The sequence below is a fragment of the Streptopelia decaocto genome (genome assembly GCF_964273445.1).
Source record: "Streptopelia decaocto genome assembly, chromosome: 5".
Classification (NCBI taxonomy): Eukaryota; Metazoa; Chordata; class Aves; order Columbiformes; family Columbidae; genus Streptopelia; species Streptopelia decaocto.
In genome coordinates, this window is record NC_138659.1 from 4,932,064 (window position 1) to 4,950,246 (window position 18,183).

The 18,183-nt window shown below is 48.3% G+C and overlaps 1 protein-coding gene across 3 annotated transcripts in view; it reads right to left on the reverse strand.

Annotated features, from left to right (window-relative positions):
- The window catches only part of PTPRF (protein tyrosine phosphatase receptor type F), a 252,726-nt gene that overhangs the window by 75,719 nt on the left and 158,824 nt on the right, over positions 1-18,183 (reverse strand). For all 3 annotated transcript variants that reach the window (XM_082052916.1, XM_082052915.1, XM_082052917.1), the window contains exons 5-6: positions 16,601-16,711; positions 105-374 (exon numbers count right to left, since the gene is read on the reverse strand). In XM_082052916.1, the coding sequence (XP_081909042.1) occupies positions 105-374; positions 16,601-16,711 (381 nt within the window). The remainder of the gene's footprint in view (positions 1-104; positions 375-16,600; positions 16,712-18,183) is intronic.

The following is an 18,183-nucleotide window of genomic DNA, read 5'->3' on the forward strand; positions in this document are numbered from 1 at the left end:
GAAATGTCACAGGAAACTGCAGTCACTTAGTTGCACCCAAAAACTCTTTGGCAAAGGGCATCATTGAAACCCAAGTAGGAGCACTGTGAGCAGCAATTCCTTACCTTTGACAGTGATCTGGGCTGTGGCTTCGATCATGCCGAGCGAGGAGATGGCCACACAGGTGTAGTTGGCAGACTGGACGATGTTATTTAGCTCCAGGACATTCCTACCGACGGGCATCTCATCCTCTTTGGTCAGTTCCTCCACGCCGGCCATCCACTTCACGTAGGGCATCGGGGCACCCACTGCCACGCACGTGAGGTTCACGCTCCCCCCAGGCATCACCTCGTGGTTGCTCGGAGGGATAGAGAATCGAGGAGCGACACGCCGCACTGAAACAAGGAGGAGACAGCTAGTAGGGTCGCAGAACCAGCAGAGAGCACTCGGTTGCGTTGCAGGGGTACATGAGTGGGGGTTCAACACTTTTGCCTGTCTATCCCTCGGGACAGATAAAATGAAGTGCAAGAGCTGTTCAGAGCTTTGCCAAATTGTACATACTTTGCTCTCCTTCCTTAGCCACTGGCATCTTATTAGAAGAACTCATTAAGGGATGGCTCAATCCATTCCCTCCAAACACAGCCTTTTGAAATCATATTACTAACATGAAACATTCCTCCATTTAAATTACATCCCTTTAATTAGAGAGTATGCACAAATGCCAGTCACACACTCTCTCTGTGCAGAGCCCACTGAAGGTCTGCAAAATGGAATTACCTGCTCAATTTATTAGCTCTAGAGTAAAGCAACTCGTCCCCTAAACCTCTCAGGGATTGGGCAGGAGCAGCAGAAAGGTTTCTTTCTGAATTAGCACACGTGTGCTGCTAAATAAAATATAATTCCTTTCAAAATGTAATTCAGGTTCTACCTTGGCTCAGAAAAAATAGTCACCAGAGCTGCATGACATTGTCAGGGCCTGAACAGATCACCTTGCTGGGCAGGAGAGAACTAATCCTGACAGATGTGAGATCATATCCATTTTGACAGAAGAGAGCTGGGCTGGCAGAACCCTCCCCACCTTTGTGGCAGCACTTTGGGAGATGTATTCCTCCTTATTTCATTGCACAGCTTCTCTTCATATCAATCCCTTGCTGGGTATTTCATTCAAGACTTATTTGTAAGCAACCCTCAGCTACAATAAAGCTCTAAAGCTGCCTGCCATATGCATTCCCGTCAGGAAAATGACACTGAGAAATGAGGTCCCTTCTTCAGGGTTAGTGTTATGGGCCTATTTAAGCAAGGGTAGAGAAACAACTGTGCTCGGTAAATCTTTGTCTCCTCTGGGCAAGCTCATTTTAGTCTGTAGTTAAAAAGGGAAACTGCTCGAATGCGTGTTGCCCAGCAGCCCTGCTCTCCTCTCGCCTCCTCCACCAGGCGGGCAGCCCGGAGCCTCGGCTGGGCTGACGACTGACCGGCTCCCGAGGAGCCTCTCCCTGCCGGGGATGTTCCTCCATCAGCGCGCGGGGCTGGCGGAGCAGCCAGCAGCGGGGGCCGCTGCAAACGGGGCAGGAGCCGAGTGGTGCCAGCTCACAACACACCGCAGGCACCCCCAGCCCCACAGGAGCCGGGGGTCCGCAGGGACACGGCTCCGCTGGCACGGCTCCTGCCACCACAGCATCTCCGCAGACGGTAGAGCTGCTGACAGCCCGGCGAGCTGCAGAGGTGTCAGCTCTGCTTGCCAAGCTGACTCTCCCCAAATCAAATTTCACTAGCGCTCTCTTTGATGATTCATCCCCAAACCAACAGGCTTGCAGAAATAGACTGAACACGGAAGCCCCCACACTAGCATGTACAACAGAGCTAAGACTTCGTGATAAATTAGACAATACTGTCAACATCGTGTGTGTACTACACATCGTCTCGGTGACAAAACAGGGCTCATTAGCTCCTTACCAGTCAGGGGAAGGATAACTTGCTTTGCTTTTTTTTTTTTTTTTTGAATGTCTAAATCCAGCGTCTTGCTGGTTGTTTCTTTTAATCAATTATTAAATCTCAAATCAATAGCTACATGAGCCATCGCCAGTGAGGCGTTACCTGACTGATGGGGCAGTGCTCCCCAAATGAGACAGAACTGAAAGTGTACTCAAGTGCGATGCAGTCATGAGAATACGGAGTTAACCTGATGGAGATGGCAATGGTTTAACATGATGGTGTGTACTTCCAACCAAAGCATCCCAGCACCATTCATTAAGAGTCAGGTTTAATTTTCGAATGAACATGGCATCGAATTATTTCGGGCAGAAGCTGTTCAAAATCCATCCCCATCCAAGGACCAAACCCACCCACCCACACTGTATTAAAATCAAAAAAAAGCAAACTTCGAGGGTAAAGCCACAGGTGTGCACAGAGCACTCACACACATGCACCAGGCAAACAGGCCGGCAGGCACCGGAGGCTACTACCGAGTCAGAGAGACAGCGGTGTGAGGGCAGGACAGGGAGAGGGAAGATGCACAGCAACCCACGTACAGGGACACGGGAAGACAGGAGACTGGAGGACAAGAGGCCATGCAGGAAGATCAGAGCCCAGCATGCACAAACAGATTTTGACTCCCAGCCCTGTGAGACCAGAGGCAGCACAGCCCGCTGCAGACTCCCCCGCACCTGCGCTGTGCCCCCACGTCAAGCTCTGCTTTCAGGGTGCTCCTGGGGCCATGCTGAGCTCCATCAGCGCCGTGTCCCCCTTGATGTGTCCCGCAGAGGCAGTGGGCGCTGCAGCCGTCTCTCCCGGGGAAGCCAGCAGCCGACTGCCCCGCGGCCCTGCGGACAGCACGGGGGAGACGCACTGCACAGGGGCTGGGGGCTCTCTCAGCAGAGCTCTGCAGGGTGAAGGGAAGGGCTGAGCCCCTTCAGAAGCGTCTCTCCCCCGTCCTACCCGCAGGGGAGCAGCAGAGATGGGTGGTGCGTTCGTGTGCCTCAAGAAGGGATGAATGGCAAGGAAAGCGCTCCTGCAGATCAAACCAAACAAGAGAGCGGGCAGGCTGCGGCATCGCCAACCTTGCGATGGGCCATGCCTGCTGCGCGCCGCAACCCGCGGCACGCCAGGACCCTCTGTGGGGCCTCGGCTCTCAAGCCTGGCAACAGATGAACGGCCAAACAGGCCTCTGCAGTGTATTTTTGCGACGCAGAACGGCTGAGCCGGCCTTCCCTCATTAGCACACCGGTACAGCTGCTGAGATGGGCTCGGTGCTCCGCGCTGGAGAGCCGCCGTGCCCAAGGCAGCGCAACTGCTAAAAATGGATGCCACGTGTAGGGGTCAGCTCTCAACACGGGAGGCGGGAGGGGGTCAGGGCAATGCCTTTGGTGAGAGATCTGGCCCGGACCATACTCTGGCAGGAGCTCGTGCAAAAGAAGGGACGGGCTCCATCAGCCTCCCAGCCTCTCGGGGGATAATTGGCAGCTTCTCGTCCCAGTCAGTACAGAGGGAGAAGGGGAGATGCTGTCAGTTAGCATTAGTGAGAGCTGGCAGAGCTCTCACAGCAGCTTGCAGAGCACCATCAACACATTCCTCAGGCTCAAGCCAGCGATTTAAGTCGCTTGCTTTTCTAGCGTAAGAGTCTGGTAATAATTTAAATCAGTATAACTCCTCAAAAAGCAGCATTCTTAGAATTTCTGTCCAATTTACAAGTCAAATCACATGGGCTAGCACAGCCCATGATGCTACCTAAAGTGCTCCAGAAAATTTTGTTGTTCTTCATTTATAGCAGCAATGAAATTTCCCTTTTTATTACAATTTTCTTGACAAGAATTTGCAATATTTTTTTTAATCTTCTTTTTGGATAAAGATCAGAGAAGGTGGTTTGGAGGTTGCGCAAGAACAGCACAGGGAAAATTGCTGTGAGTATTAAAATGATTTCAATGGACAATAGTATAATTCAGAGGTTTAGTTAAACCAACAGACTGTCAAATATGGGATTCATTGTCATTCATCCCAAGAACAGGCATCGTAAGGGCTCCGTGCTGCTCCACTGTTCAGCACACCGCCCTGCAGAGAGCGTTCCCTGGGAAGTGGAGTGAAACCCCAGAGCAGGGAGCAATGCGGCACAACCTGAGCCTGTGCCCTGGATCCCACAGGACGGGGAGAAAGGACAGCGTGGAGACCGGCTCCCCACTCACTGGGGGGACCACGGGGAGGAAGGAGGGGAGCAGGCAACACGAGAGCCACTAAGGTTGAGATTGAGAAATGTTAATAATTCAGCATGCATTAACATGCACATTCCTTGCCTTGAGAGCAAAGAGCATGAATCGATCGCCCGGCTCCTTTCACCACGGGAGTGGCTGTTTCCTAACGTCTCAGGTTCCCTCTGAGGGTGACGTTACCACTTGGAGAACCAGAAACCTCCCATTCCTGCTGCTGTCTGCAAGAGCTGTGGGCTCTGAGCCCTGGCCACCAGCGCTCAGGAGCCGGCGCTGTTAGCTCCTCTCCCGCATGCTGAGACACTGCTGGCACACATCAGGGCTCTGCTGGGAACACAGCAGTGCCAGGACGACTGTCCGTGCTTCCAAAACCGCGTGCTACTGCTAGGGACAGGGAAATGAAACCGCTTCCCTTGCTGGCTGCCTTGGCCACAGCACAGCTGGGCCAACGACAATGCTAACACCCCTCCCTCCCGCTTGCAGAGATGCTGGGCTTCCTTCCCCCGGTGCCCAGCGGGCACCGAAACTCTGGGCTCCATCCTCTCCCTCCTGAGACCCATCACAGGAGCTGCCCCATGGCGATGGAGAGCTGCGCCCTGGCTCTGCACACTTCTCCGCTCCTCTCTGGAGCAATCCCAGCTGCTCTGCTCCCGCACCACTGTCCTGACACCCTCTGCCCTTCGCTCTTTTTCTGCACGAAGGAGCAGCCGTCCGAAGCCCCGTGTGCTCTGATGGAGAACCAGCACTGGCTGTGCTGCTCCTCCCTGGCCCCTGCGTAGCGTATGCAATTTTGGAGGGCTCTGCTCTACCCCCCGACTGGGGTGAGTAGTAGAGAGTGATGCGGGGGCACATTTGTGAGAAGGTGACACTGCCCGACTTTTTTCCCTTGGTGCGAGGGATGTGCTCTCGCCATCACCACGCTGCTACCTTTCCCAAAACTGCCACCTCCCTCAGGAACCACCTCCTCAGAGCTGGGAAGGAGTGAATTTAGGAGATATCCTCAAACATGATCATCAGTCTGCATGGTTTACTCATCTGTAGACACCTTTCATCTCTCTCTAGTGCTATCATTTTAAGGAAGGACTTCAAATGGAAAGGCATTTGCTGGAGTCTCACAATCTATTGACAGAATCAACAGCAGGAGAGGAAAAATTGGAACCAGAAAAAAATGCATTTACAGTCTAATCTTGTGCTCAAACAATGCTGTACTATTTATGCTCCCAATGCATCCTTGAGTGCTGACATTTTATAGACAATTTCCAAAACAGGGCCTTGCCATTTTTGGATTATATTTCAGCTATAACTTTTAGGTCTAATTATTTGCGCTGACAACCACATATAAAAGAGGATATATCATTACAGTGGTGCAGCACTGGAGACACATCAGCATTCAGCATACTGACATACTAATAGCAAAGTAAGGGAGAGCAAGATTGTGGAGCTATGCAATTTGCATTCGCTCTGAAATTTCTCTGATGAAAATAACACAACATTAAGGAGGGGAATAAGAGAAAAGATCCACTGTATCAAGATAAAATAACTCGTTAATAAATAACCTTGTAGCAGTCACAGAGCAATAATTAAATGCATGGGTGAGCAGTACACAGTTTTAAGTAAAGCTGGAAAAATGTAAGATGTAATTATCAGTGCCAAACAAATTATAAGCGCGGCAAATCCCAATGGAATATTTAGAAACTAATTTCTAGCTTCACGTTAAATATTTGTGTACGTGGGTATTTTTGGTGGGGCGGGAAGGAGGGGTCGACACAAAGAATGAGGAATTATCTGCTCCTGCTGGCTCATATCCATTCTCGGCTGCCTCCCCTCAGCTAAACCATGCGGCTAAAACGTTTAAGTGCCCTGTCAAAGGTTCATTCTCCAGAGGCTCCTGAGCCATCACAGCGGTGCTTCAAATTCACTGAAATCTGGGAGGCTTTGGGTCTTGGCTTTAATTTCTTCTCTTCCTTGTTCTCATTTTTCATCATTGTCTTGGGCTCAGGTAATTTTATCCTCTACAAAATCTATTTTTAGAGGGTAAACAACGAAGGCCTCATGCCTCGGTACAATCTAAATGAGAGCACGTTCCAGGGAGAGAAACGGGAGCGAAGTCACTGTACTGGAACAACCGCTATGACAACTTGTTAAAACTTGTTCCAGTGATGATTATAAGATCAACTCATGCAGCTGCCTGATGACACGTGTGAGAGGAGCCAGGGTCTCGTCCCCGTGCCACCCGGGAGCCGTGTCGGGCTGGAGAGCCGCTGCGAGCATCCCTCCCGCCGCGGACGGACAGACGGACCTGCATGGTACCTGCTCAGTGAAGGAGTCATCTCTGGAAACTAGCTCAGGACTTCTGCCAAAAACAGCAGCTTTCCTCAGTGTGAAATCACGAGTGCCTCAAGCTAGGTCTGGAGCTAGATTTATTTTGAAAGCTCGAGTCGCCTTTCACTATTGTCCTTTATTCACCTCTGGCTCTCTGAGGGGAGTGGGACAGAGCAGGGCAAAGCACAAACCAGGTTTTACTGGGTGGCTACGAGCTCCTGTGCGCGTTGCCATGGGTCTCCCTGGGCTATCCTGGGTAAGGCTGGGGCCACTGCCAGAGCTCCCTGCTCTCCCGCCAGCAAGTGACAGACCCAGCCCTGGGGAGGACAGGAGAGTCAGAGCTGCTCGAGCAAAGGGCCCTTGTCCCAGCGTGGAGAAGCGGCTGCCCCGGAGCAGGGAAGCTGCCTCGGTACGAGGGCCTTGCAGCTCTCAGCCAGCTGCCCCTGCTGCCCTGTGGCCGGGCAGCACGCTGGGTTCTTCTCCAGCTGAGATCTAAAGTAAGCTTTTTGACTCCAGAGAAAGTTCAAACTTTTAAAGCTACAGGAGAAATCGAGGCACCCGCTCTCCCTAGCAGTTTGCAAGCGGACTAGAGATCATTCTGATCTCTGCTTCCAAAGACTGCTCTTGATCTCCGGCCAGAAAGCGGCAGCAGTTTAGAGGTATTAGACTGGCACCTAGCACAGGTAATGGGTTAGAGAAGGACCCCACACACAGCAGCATGCACTTCTTCCCACCCTACCTTTGAACAACACCGCCCTGGCTGCTATTTGCATGCAAAATATATTCTATGCATTTTAAATCTCAAGCAACAAAGGCATGCAAGCAAAGTATCAATGCCATCACCAGAGTCACAGCAAACAGAAAGCAGATTTCATCAGGCACACTACGGCCGTGCCTGGAAGAGAGCCAGAGTCTGCACGGCCCCCTCCCCTTCTGGGGATGGCTCTCCTCTCCCTACTGGAAAAGTCCCATCTGACGTGGCGTACTGTAGATGGATAAGAAGTGAAAAGGACCAACCTTCTCGCTGATCTGAGAGATGAAAGTTTGTTTTGTTTGATGGCAGAGTGCGATGAAGATGAGGAGGGAATAAAAAAAGACAAGGAAAAACACAGAGAGTAAAAACAGGCCAAGCTTCATCTGTCCGCACACCACTGAAACGACAAGACAAGACTACAGAGGTCAGCCACGACTTCCCACCACGCACACACACCGCTCCATGTCACGGACAGGAGCGTGATGCACTCGCATGGCTCCAGCGCGGCCCCTCCGCCTTCCTGACCGCTCAGCCCCTCGAGAACAGGGCTGAGGGACACACGTACTCACATGGAAGGTACTTTGGGGGCAGCCCTGCGCTGGGCCAGACGCTGGAAGCACAGACACATTCACATGTGCAAAACACCCATGTGCACGCACAGAGCGAGGGACTGCAGCCATCACACAGACTGACGTGCTCCCACACACCCACTCCGGCTATAAAGATGATGGCAAAGGCACTTTAAACCCATTGACCACGCACTGGGAAGAGTATATACATAGATCCGAATTATATCAAGTATGAAAGTAATGTTCCAAGTGGTGAACGGAAAAATCTTCTACCATGAAGAGCTGCTCCCCCTCTCCAGACAAAGAGCTAAATGCAGCAGAAAGGTATTAGGCAAGTGACACACATGCGCAGTCTCAGCCGGGCTCAGTTTCGGGAGAGCCTTATGGGTACACTGTGCTGCGAGTGAGAGATGGACAAGAAACCAGAAGGACAAAAACACCCAGAGAGAATTGAGCAGGTCCCAGTTTTTGTTCCTGCGGGAGAGACAGTAGAAGGTTAGTTGCATTTTCCTTATAGACAAAGGAGATCTTATTTCTCTAGCAGGAGTGACCTCACTCCAGCTACAGATCTGTGGCATATCAGCTGTAATCGAACCCTTGCTGAGAGAATACAGAAGTGGACTTGATAGTTAAAGACTGCTTATGAGTCACATTTTTGATAAGGGAAAGAGAAAGGGGGGGGAAGGAATTTGCTTTCCAGCAGAAACACTGCAAATTAGAGAACAGCATGTGGCATTATACAGTGCAACAGTACAGTCAGCCATTTCCAGCGATTAGAGGACAAGACTTTAACCAACACTGACATGGTACAGGCCAGGCAACAAACTGCCAATAACAGCTACAACAGTGGCCTACAAAGTGTAATGGAGCTTTCAGGAGAACAGCAAAACAGTTGTTTTATGTTTCTTCAATTGAACTGATACAAGGGGACCAGAACCAGCCAACTCAGGGCTTAACTGGCCCATAAGTGAGGCACACATCAAGAAAGGACCCCCACCCCGACATCCTCAAAACAAACAGTCCTAGCTTAAGGACCAGGTTTCTCCTGCTTAAGGTTTCCTGCTTTAAGCAGGGGATTTTCCTCTTGGTCCACAAAACATTAACATAAGGCTCATTTAGTCCTGCGAGACCCTGCGATGGGAGGGAACCTCTTTATTGCCGCTCCCAAGCCACCACTTTATTTCCTAATCTAATGGAGCGTATCACATCTACGTGGCCTCAGCAGACAGTGAGGGGCTTCTGCCTTCTGCTCAGCTCTTCCCAAAGGGAGGATTCGCCTCCTGCCCTTGCCCAGGAAGGTCAGTGCTTCTGGCAAACCAGGCATACCCGTGAACAGCTGCGTTTCTGGAAAGCAGCATTAACGTTGCAATAGGGCAACGTGAACTCCAAGTGCTGCAAGTGCCAGGAGGGTTATTTTGGGGACCTCGGCAGGGATCGCGCTGCGTCAGTGTGCACGGACAGGAGCAGGCTCTGGCAGTGGCTTTCCCCACGTGTTGACGCTTCAGATTAGAGTTGGAAAGGCGAGGAGACACATGTGAAACACGCTAATTCAAACAGATTACTTTATGGTCTGTCAAACAGGAACAAGTTTGGGACCTGCTATTTGTCACTAATTGCTGGATTATCTCTTAATCTCTTATTATATTAGTGTCTTATGGGAAATAGAAACCAGTAGCAGGCTATTTTGGAACAGCTGTGAGGGAAGAGGGAACACCTGGGCAGAAAGTTCTCTCTCCTTTCCCTTTAGTTAATGCTTAAACAGCTGCTGCTTTAGCTGAGATAAACCAAATAAATGGTAAAGTGAAAGTTTCAGCTCCTTAAAGATCTCTTTCACATGCTCCCTTATCTCCATGTCACTCCTAAGCTAAGAAGCATGTTTTACCATCATTTTTTTTCTGCTTTTTTTACAAAGCTAATTATTCTAAGCAGCGACAGCAAATAACATCTGTCCCCCTCGCCCCGTAGGGACATAGGATTTAGGGCTGGGGTTACCCAGCGCATCCCCTGTGCAGAATACAACGTCTCACTAGGCACGGTACCTCGTTCCCACGAACCTGAGCTGCCTGGCAGCTCACTCCAACATGCCAGTCTTTGTGCAAGACAAAGCAAGTCAAGTCACAGCAGAAATGCCACCAGAGGATAGGAAACTTCAGAAGGTAAAAACGGGGCTCCGTCAAAGATCCAAGCTGAAACAGCAAAGAGGTAAAGAGCAAGGCTGTATCAGAAACGCATCTGCCAGTCCTGACTGTCAGGTGGCTCCAGTGCTCTGTAGGCAGAAATTCCCATGATGACTGAATTTGGCTTTTACCCTGCCACAGACGTGCTCGTCTGACGCAGCAGCAGCAATACTCTTAACCACAGCAGCTTGCTGCAGAAAGAATGAATTTGGGCTTAGGGGAGGCTCTACTTTTGTGTATTCTTGGGCATTAGCTCCCTGAAACAAGGCAGGGGGCTGCGGCCAGGATACGGATGCACAGGTCTGAGAGTTTAGATCACTAGCTCAAACAAAGGAACACATTTCTAAAGCTTTTCAGAGTGGGAAGCTAATACTTTCCTGAAAGCAACAAGTAAGTTCATTATCCCAATTGGCTCTGCCATTCTGCTGGGAACTGCCAGCATCTGTCCTGTGCTAAAAACCCTCTGGTGCTATGTGAGGCATTAACACAAAGGCAAACCCAGACACTTCGGAATCCAAAAGACACAGAGGTTAACAAAAACCCAGAGGGAGATGAACCTGTTCCTGCTTATCTCCAAAAGCACATCTTGTGTCTCAAGGACTCCACATAAATCAAATTTTATCCTTTACAGCTTTTAGAGGTATCGAGAAACAAAAGGACAGATTGTCTCTTTTACGCCAGATTACATGAGAATAAGACAACCTCCCATTATATGCGATGAACAATGTTCTCATGCCACAGTGATGAGTATATTCCATCCTGGTGAGACAGACAGGATGCTCAGGGCGGCCAACCATCCTTTCCCATTCACAGAGCACACACATGCATGCATGAATTCAATTAAGAGCAGAAAATCTCAGAGCACCAGAGACGGATTTCCTAACCCTTTGTGCAAGTGGATACGGAAGGGGTGGGAATGGACATTTAGTCGGCATAGATACGCAGGCGTAATTGTTCCACAGATGTCTATGTAGGGAGGAGGGGGAAATAGGATTCCAAGTCCATTTCTGTGTTGTATTATCATGCACTGAGCCACCAGCCACTCTCCTTCTATTTTCCATAAAGGTCATTTTACAAATAATCAGACTTGAGCTTCGCATTGCACTTTTAACCATCAAAGGACTTTGCAAGGAATAAAACTATTAAGCTTATTTAGTTGAGTTCTATAAAGCGCATTGAAATCTTTAGATGGAATGTGCTAGCTGAAGGACAAAGAACCATTATTTATTAAACCGTGATCATAATAATCATTACGGCATAGCAAAATGCTTATAGAAACACTGATTATGAACACACTTCCCTCCAGGAGAAAACATTACAACAATATTCATTGTAGTATTTGGGAAGAGAAAACCTGTGAGAAGCAGCACGAGCGGCAGCGCTGGCGGAGCAGCAAACACGGGCTGGTGCCGGGTGCTGTGCAGCTCCGGCCATGCCGCTGGTCGCCTTCACACCAGCCCTGCTCACAGCCACGGTGCGTCTGCCCAAACTGCATCTGCCCAAAGCAGCACCCGTGAGCAGAGCAAGGGAAGCTAAAAATACTGAAACCCCATAAAAAGGAGAGCACTTTCTTCATCAAAGGGTCACCGCTCTCTGTTGCATTGCTCTACTGCAGCATCATCTTGAGGTCAGGACCACATGGAGAACGCAGCCCTTCAGACCCGCAGCCCTTCTCAGCCGTGTACCCGCTGCTGAGGGGCAGTTACTCCGTGGCCTCTATGGCAGCCTGTTTGTGCTGCTTCGGGTGGTCCAGGGCAGACATCTGTGCGAAGCAGCGGCCTGGGTCACTCAGTCTGACCGCACTGCCCGTTCGCGTTTCCCATCACCCAGACATCTCCCTCTCAGGTCTCTGCAGTCTCGGCTTGTCTGTGATCGCTGCCAGGCCCTCCAGCACCCGCAGTGTCCCTCTCTGGTCAAGTGATGCCACCCCCACCAGCCCTGACGAGAGGCAGGTTTAACAGAACATATTGCCAGAAGTCTGCATATAGCTGGGTTGCAAACAAACGTATTCCCTGTTATTTAGCTGTTTTTCAGACATCTCCAGTTTTGGTCACTGACTGTTTGACCGCTACCCTCAGCTTCAACTCTTCTCCTGGCAACACCCTCAAGCTTTGATTGCTGTTGCTATTTTAGCTGTTCTAATATTACATAAGCAGAAAATGTCCCTTTGAAAGGCTTCGAGTCTTGTTGCTCCAGGCTCATGTCAGTCATTCAGAATTATTATTATTTACACAAGGTCCTCGCTGCAGTAAGCATCATATAGCTGCAATTAGCCATTTCACTGAGCTCCCTCCATGTCTGAGTCTAAGCTACCGCCAAGTCCCCAAGTGTGAAACCCCGCGGAGGCCAGAGAATCGCTGCTGGGGACAGCCACTATCCTAATTTCATCTTGGGTGACGGGTCCTTAGTGAAACTTGGCAAATAAAATTTCAGACTCTGAGCAAGTTTCCCTGCTGCCAAATGAAATACTAGCCTGGCCTTTCAAAGAGCAGATCAAGAAAGCACAGATTTTTGCAGTAATACCATTTCTATTTACTGCAGTCTGATTTACTAGTCTCCAGTTTAGGGATGGAGGTGACAATTCAGTTTCAAATGGTCTTTTTTTATAAAAGCAGCTGTGCAGCTGCTTCTCTACAGTACACGTAGCATTTTGGGCCAGGGAACTCAATGCACTTGTCCCACTGGACTGTCCTCTGAAGGCATGAAAAGCAGCACTTAGGAAGTGAAAACTGGGCAGCAGATTTCTCATTTGATGGGAAGTATGCAGCCAATGCTCCACTAAGTACTATTCTAATAACATCTGCATTGCTCACTGCTGTAAGCAGCACCGGAGAACACAGCTAGTGAACTCCACAGTGTATTAATACGGATATTCTTACACACATCTTCCTGCTCGTCTGCTTCATTGAAGTAGGAAAAAATAATGCCACGTGTAGAGAAAGAGAATGGCAGAAAAAAGCCTTTCACACAGAGAAAGAGTCAAATGACAGTCCCTCTATCGAGGGGAGCACTACACAGGCCACCACCTTCACAGGCATTTCACAGGGTAAGACTTTTGGCTGAAAAAGCTCCTCTTTCTGCAGATTCTGAAGCTGTAGGCAAATGAAGAGTGAAATATGTTCATTAAAAAACCAATAGCGTAGGTGAATCAGTGCAATTATACTATACTCCCAGTGAGCATGACAAAATGACACCACATCTTTTTTTCCCCACACTAGGCTCAATCTGCTTTCTACTCTTAAATCGATTTCTTGTATATCTTGAATCAACTTCTTGGATTTTTGCTGCTAAATTAGACAGTAAGCTCTCTGGATTAAAGGAATCGCATCTTCCGTATACTTCTATTCCCTTCCCTTCTCCCTGCAGCACCACCAAGTCCCAAATCTAATCACTGTTACGATGTACACGTAACCGTGGATCACAAAGGGATGAGTGTTCCTTTGTGGTGGTAATGGCAACACCCAGGCCAGCACCAGCAAGCACACTTGTGCCGAAAGGGCAGGATAGGAATATGCCACTGTGCCCACTTTGAAGTCCCTGCTGTGCCCCAGAGAGCCACCTTGCCCTGGTGTGCTCCTTGCTCTGTCTTTCACCCCGTTCTTGCTCCTCTGATGGTCTGGATGCCTTGTGCAGCCCCCAAGCATGGAGGGCAGGGAGCAGCAGAGGGAGGCAGTGGGTGCCCCGCACTGCCCTCCAGCCCCATCCCGGCTCTGCAGCAGCAGACAGACAGGTAGACCTGTCACTCCAGAAGCAGAAGGCTTAGGCGGGTTGCTTTCCAGCACACTTAGTAAGATGAAAATAATAGCTTCAAGGAAAATGCATCCATTTTCCTTTACAAATCCCTGGTGTGGAAATGTTTTAACTTTTAATGAAGTCCATCTGTGCAGGAGTGCTGGCTCTAAAGGATTCAGAGAGAGAAGACGCTGGCGTAGCCTGCTCCTTCCTCCTCCTGTTCTCTCATTGATATAGGACGCCCTGAGCAGCGCCTGGATACTCCTCAGCACCCAGTATCTTCCTTTGTTAGCATGAAAAGTACGATAAAGATGCTAATGAGCCTGTGCTTTCCAACACAGCCCGCTCACAAAGGATTACCTAGGAGGCTAGGAAAGGGGAGGACATGATCAAAAACACAAAACCCAAGAGTCAGGAGACAAACAAACATTTGAACTACTGAAAAAAAACAACAGTAGGCTGTAAATGAGAGCAGGCACAAGCGGTCCTGAGAACTACACAGGGTGGAAATTAGTAGTGCTGCTCAGTACTCAGCCATGCTTCCCGAGAAAGTGGCCAGCTTCTTGGCTATTCGTGGCAATGAGGTCAATCATTATGAACCACCATGCAGTGGCTGTGCAGCCGACACGCTTAATTTCCACTGTAATTTAGCATTAATTAACATCTTCTCTAGGAAAGACACAGGCACTTTCAGAAGATCCTACTGGAAGTCACTGATCCGTCTAATAACAACACTGTAGGACTACCACAAGAAGAAAAAACAGGGATTCTTTTATTCTGCATCCCAGAGCTGAGAAAGTAAGATATTTTCATTTTTTTTCCTTTCTCGTTAAAGAAATAAAATATTGTTCTTGGTTTGACTAACTTTTTGAAGTCATCAAAACTAATACATAATAGTAACAACATGGTATCTTTTTTGTAGAACATTTGCTATCAGAAACCGTAAGCACAAAAACCATCCGGGACCTAGTATGCACAGTGATTTAATCTGATAATAATTTATGGCGTATCCTGTCTTAAATATAAAGCAGGCCTTTATCAGGATCGCGCAGGTTGGAGACTGACATTGTAAAGATTATGTGCAATAAAAAGGCTTGTTCCAAAAATTTATGTGTGAGAAAATGACAGTTAACAGCAAAGCATATGTCAAAGAACATGCTTCCCTTGGTGAACATCAGGATCCTCTGACACGTGCAGACCATCCAAGGCCCACGCCAAGCCCAAACAACACAGACAAACCTTGCTGAGCAGCAAGCCAAGTGTAAAATTCAGTACACTCCCCAGTCCTACAGGATTACTTGCTAAATAAAGAGTGTTCATTAGTGAGAAACTGGAAAGTTGTTAAGAGGAAGTTTTTCTGCCTCTCGAAGCTCCTGTGCCTTTTTTCAGCTGCACCTCTATAGAAAAGAGAACATTGAGAGTCTGAGCATGTCACAGGAAACAAAAGCATCCCGAGTACTGCAGCGAAACAGCTGGGTAGCCACACAAACCTATGCAACAACAGCCAGCCTGGGAACAGGGATCCTTTCCCTCAGAGTGCAAAGTGACAATCTGGGATGAGCTTTAGTACAGCTTGCCTGAAAAATGAACTTGCAAGAACACAGGGAGTTTAAAATCATCCATAATTACATTGTGAGAGTGAAAGGAGTGATTCCACTGCATAGATATAACTTCATCTTCTGAATACGCTTAATTGGATACTTCAGTCTTCCAAAGACTCTTAGAAATCGAAATTACGCTGCAAAATAAAAAAGCAGTCCCCCAGAATAAACCAAGTAAACAATGCCAGAAGCCACCTCTAGAAGCAAACACACAGCATGTGAAGACTTAATCATTCTCATGCCCTCTTTCCATACTAACCAATGCATATGCAGCTTTAAAATTGTATTTTCTTTCTTCAAAACAGAGGAAGGAAGAAATGAAGATGAGATTTTATTATTAGACAGTTGATTTACTATGTGGAAATAAAATCTGGTTCTAACTTCCTAAAAAAACAATGAGTTGCACAAGCATAAGAATTTTCTTTCTTTTCTCGGGAAAATCCATAACTACATTTCTCGGGGGTTCCTGACCAGTGGCTCTGGTTATATAGAGTTTCAAATAAAGCAGCACATTTTTTTCTTGCTGAAATTAACAGAAAGCGTACCGGGAATTTAGCCCTTGCTTCTCTCCAAGCTAACTCAAACACCTTTAATGCAGAGAAAGAAAACTGGCAGAAGACTGTCCTAATGTAAAACCTAGTTATTCTGGTGTGTTGAAAACAGCTTTAAATCAGCAACATAGCATAACGATTAGAAAAACCACTTTACATGTATTGTGGCTAATTTCCAGCAGGTTCCCAATGTGAGCCTATTAATACCCAGAGGCTCAATCATCAATGCATATAAGATGGATTAGGACAACTCCAAAAAAGCTGTTCAGTTTTTAAAGATACACATTCCAAAGCTAAGGCCTAAATATTGGCTCACCTACAGCAGAGCACCTCTGGCTCACCAGAGCATGACCAGTTTTACGCCGCTCCACCAAAGGTTAGTTTATACTAAGAGGATTAAGCATGCCTCGATCCCAATTAAAATAACTAGGACACAAAGTAAAGGAGCGCAAGGGAGAAAGGAACCCCAATTCTGCCCGTCTTTCAGCATTTTACATAACACCATATAAACAGCAAAACCAGATTTCCAGAAATGCGAGTCAAACCCGGCGTGGATCAAAGATATCCTTGAACTTACTGTTTCTTGAGCAAAAGGTTACATCACACAATCCACAAGGTGTGATCAGGGCACTAAGACAGGGAACATGCTCCTTCACTGAAAGCCGTGGAGTCGTTTGTGCGGGAGGAGAGTGACCTCCTTGGGTGGACGCTGCTCTTACCTCGAACATAAAGGTTGGCTGGGGCAGAGTAGCGGGTTCCTGCGCTGTTGGTGGCAACACACTCGTATTTGCCTTGGTCTGACTCCTCGCTGTTCTCTATTTGCAGAGCTCCTGTACACAAACAACATGACACAGACAATTCAGGTTATGGCAAATCTGGTAACTGAGCAGCCAGCCTCAGAAAAGGAAGGCCATGCCCCAGGCTTTTAAAGTATCTTCATGGGTAAATACATTGTGAGGTTCCCTGGACCCACAGGGTACCAGCATGCAGCCAAAAGGCACCCAGTCTGTTGTTAGAAGCTTGTGAAATTGATTATTGTCATTTTTATAATGTACAGGGAACCAGTTACTGATATATATCCAACCGCCCCAACCACTTGTATTCATTGCTTCAATAAAAGAAAAAAAAAATACACATACACACATTAATTACAGCTTTGTATGGGACTCCTGTCTAATAAAAGGACCTTTAATAAACCTTTAATCAAAGCAGCCAAGCACAAAGCACACTAACTGTAGCTGTTTGTTTCTTATCTGATGCACACAAAGCCTAGTAAATGCTCGACAAACTGCGACCTTCCTGTAGAAACTGGCAGAGTCCCATCTCTCCCACCTCACCACCCCTCCTTCCAACAGACATACCATTTCGAGAAAACACTTTGCCTTTCATCAGCTTTCTCCATGTCAGAGATCTCCTTGTTCTCTCAGAGTTCGTTATACGCGATATAGAAAGATTAGAAACTCAGTCTGAGACAGGAAGATACACACCAATGCAATACACCCATTTTGCTGCATGGCGCTCGCACGAGAGCCGCCCTCCCTTTGTCCCAGCAGTGCCCGCTCCTCCAGCTTTGGGTCAGGAACAGCTGCTAAACCCAGACTACAGGTTCCCTGAGACCCGATCTGATCCCATCCCCCAAGTGCCAGATGCATGAGGGGCACATCTAAATAACTGCAATAACTGGCAGAGCACATGGAGCAGCAATTCACATGGGGAACCTGCGGAGTACTCGTGGTGTGGAAGGGAGTGCTGGTCTCTGTTCTGCTCAGCCCGCTCCACTGATGCCCAGCGCTGCTCAGCCCAGGAGCCTGGTCTTTCATTCTAGTGCAGACGACTGCAAAACCCATCACATCTAAACTCCCCGAACCGGGCCCCATACGCGGACTAAAAGATGGAGATGCAGAGAAGAAAGAAGCAGGACGCATGTGACAGCAAGCTGGCGCTGCAGGAGCGAAGGGCCGCTGGCCAGACGCTGAAGCGGCTGGTGCTCAGCCTGCTTCCCCCAGGCAATGTCGGAATAATTTTTAAAGTGCCTCCAAGTGCTCAGATTCTGCTGGTTAGGATTGCCTGAAAGAAGGGAACTCTGCTCACAAACCATATACTGAGCTAAAAGAAAACATTAACCCCTTTGCTTGTAAGGATTTGAACTCATTTCTGCCTGCCACGGTTCAAAACGACCGTTGAGAGCGGCACTGAGAATAGCTGGTGAAATTGCCTTCTCCCTTCTCGCTGGTTCAAGTTGCAGAGGTCAAACTCAGTTTTTCATATCATCAGAACAGAAGAAAAACTAATGTGAATCAAC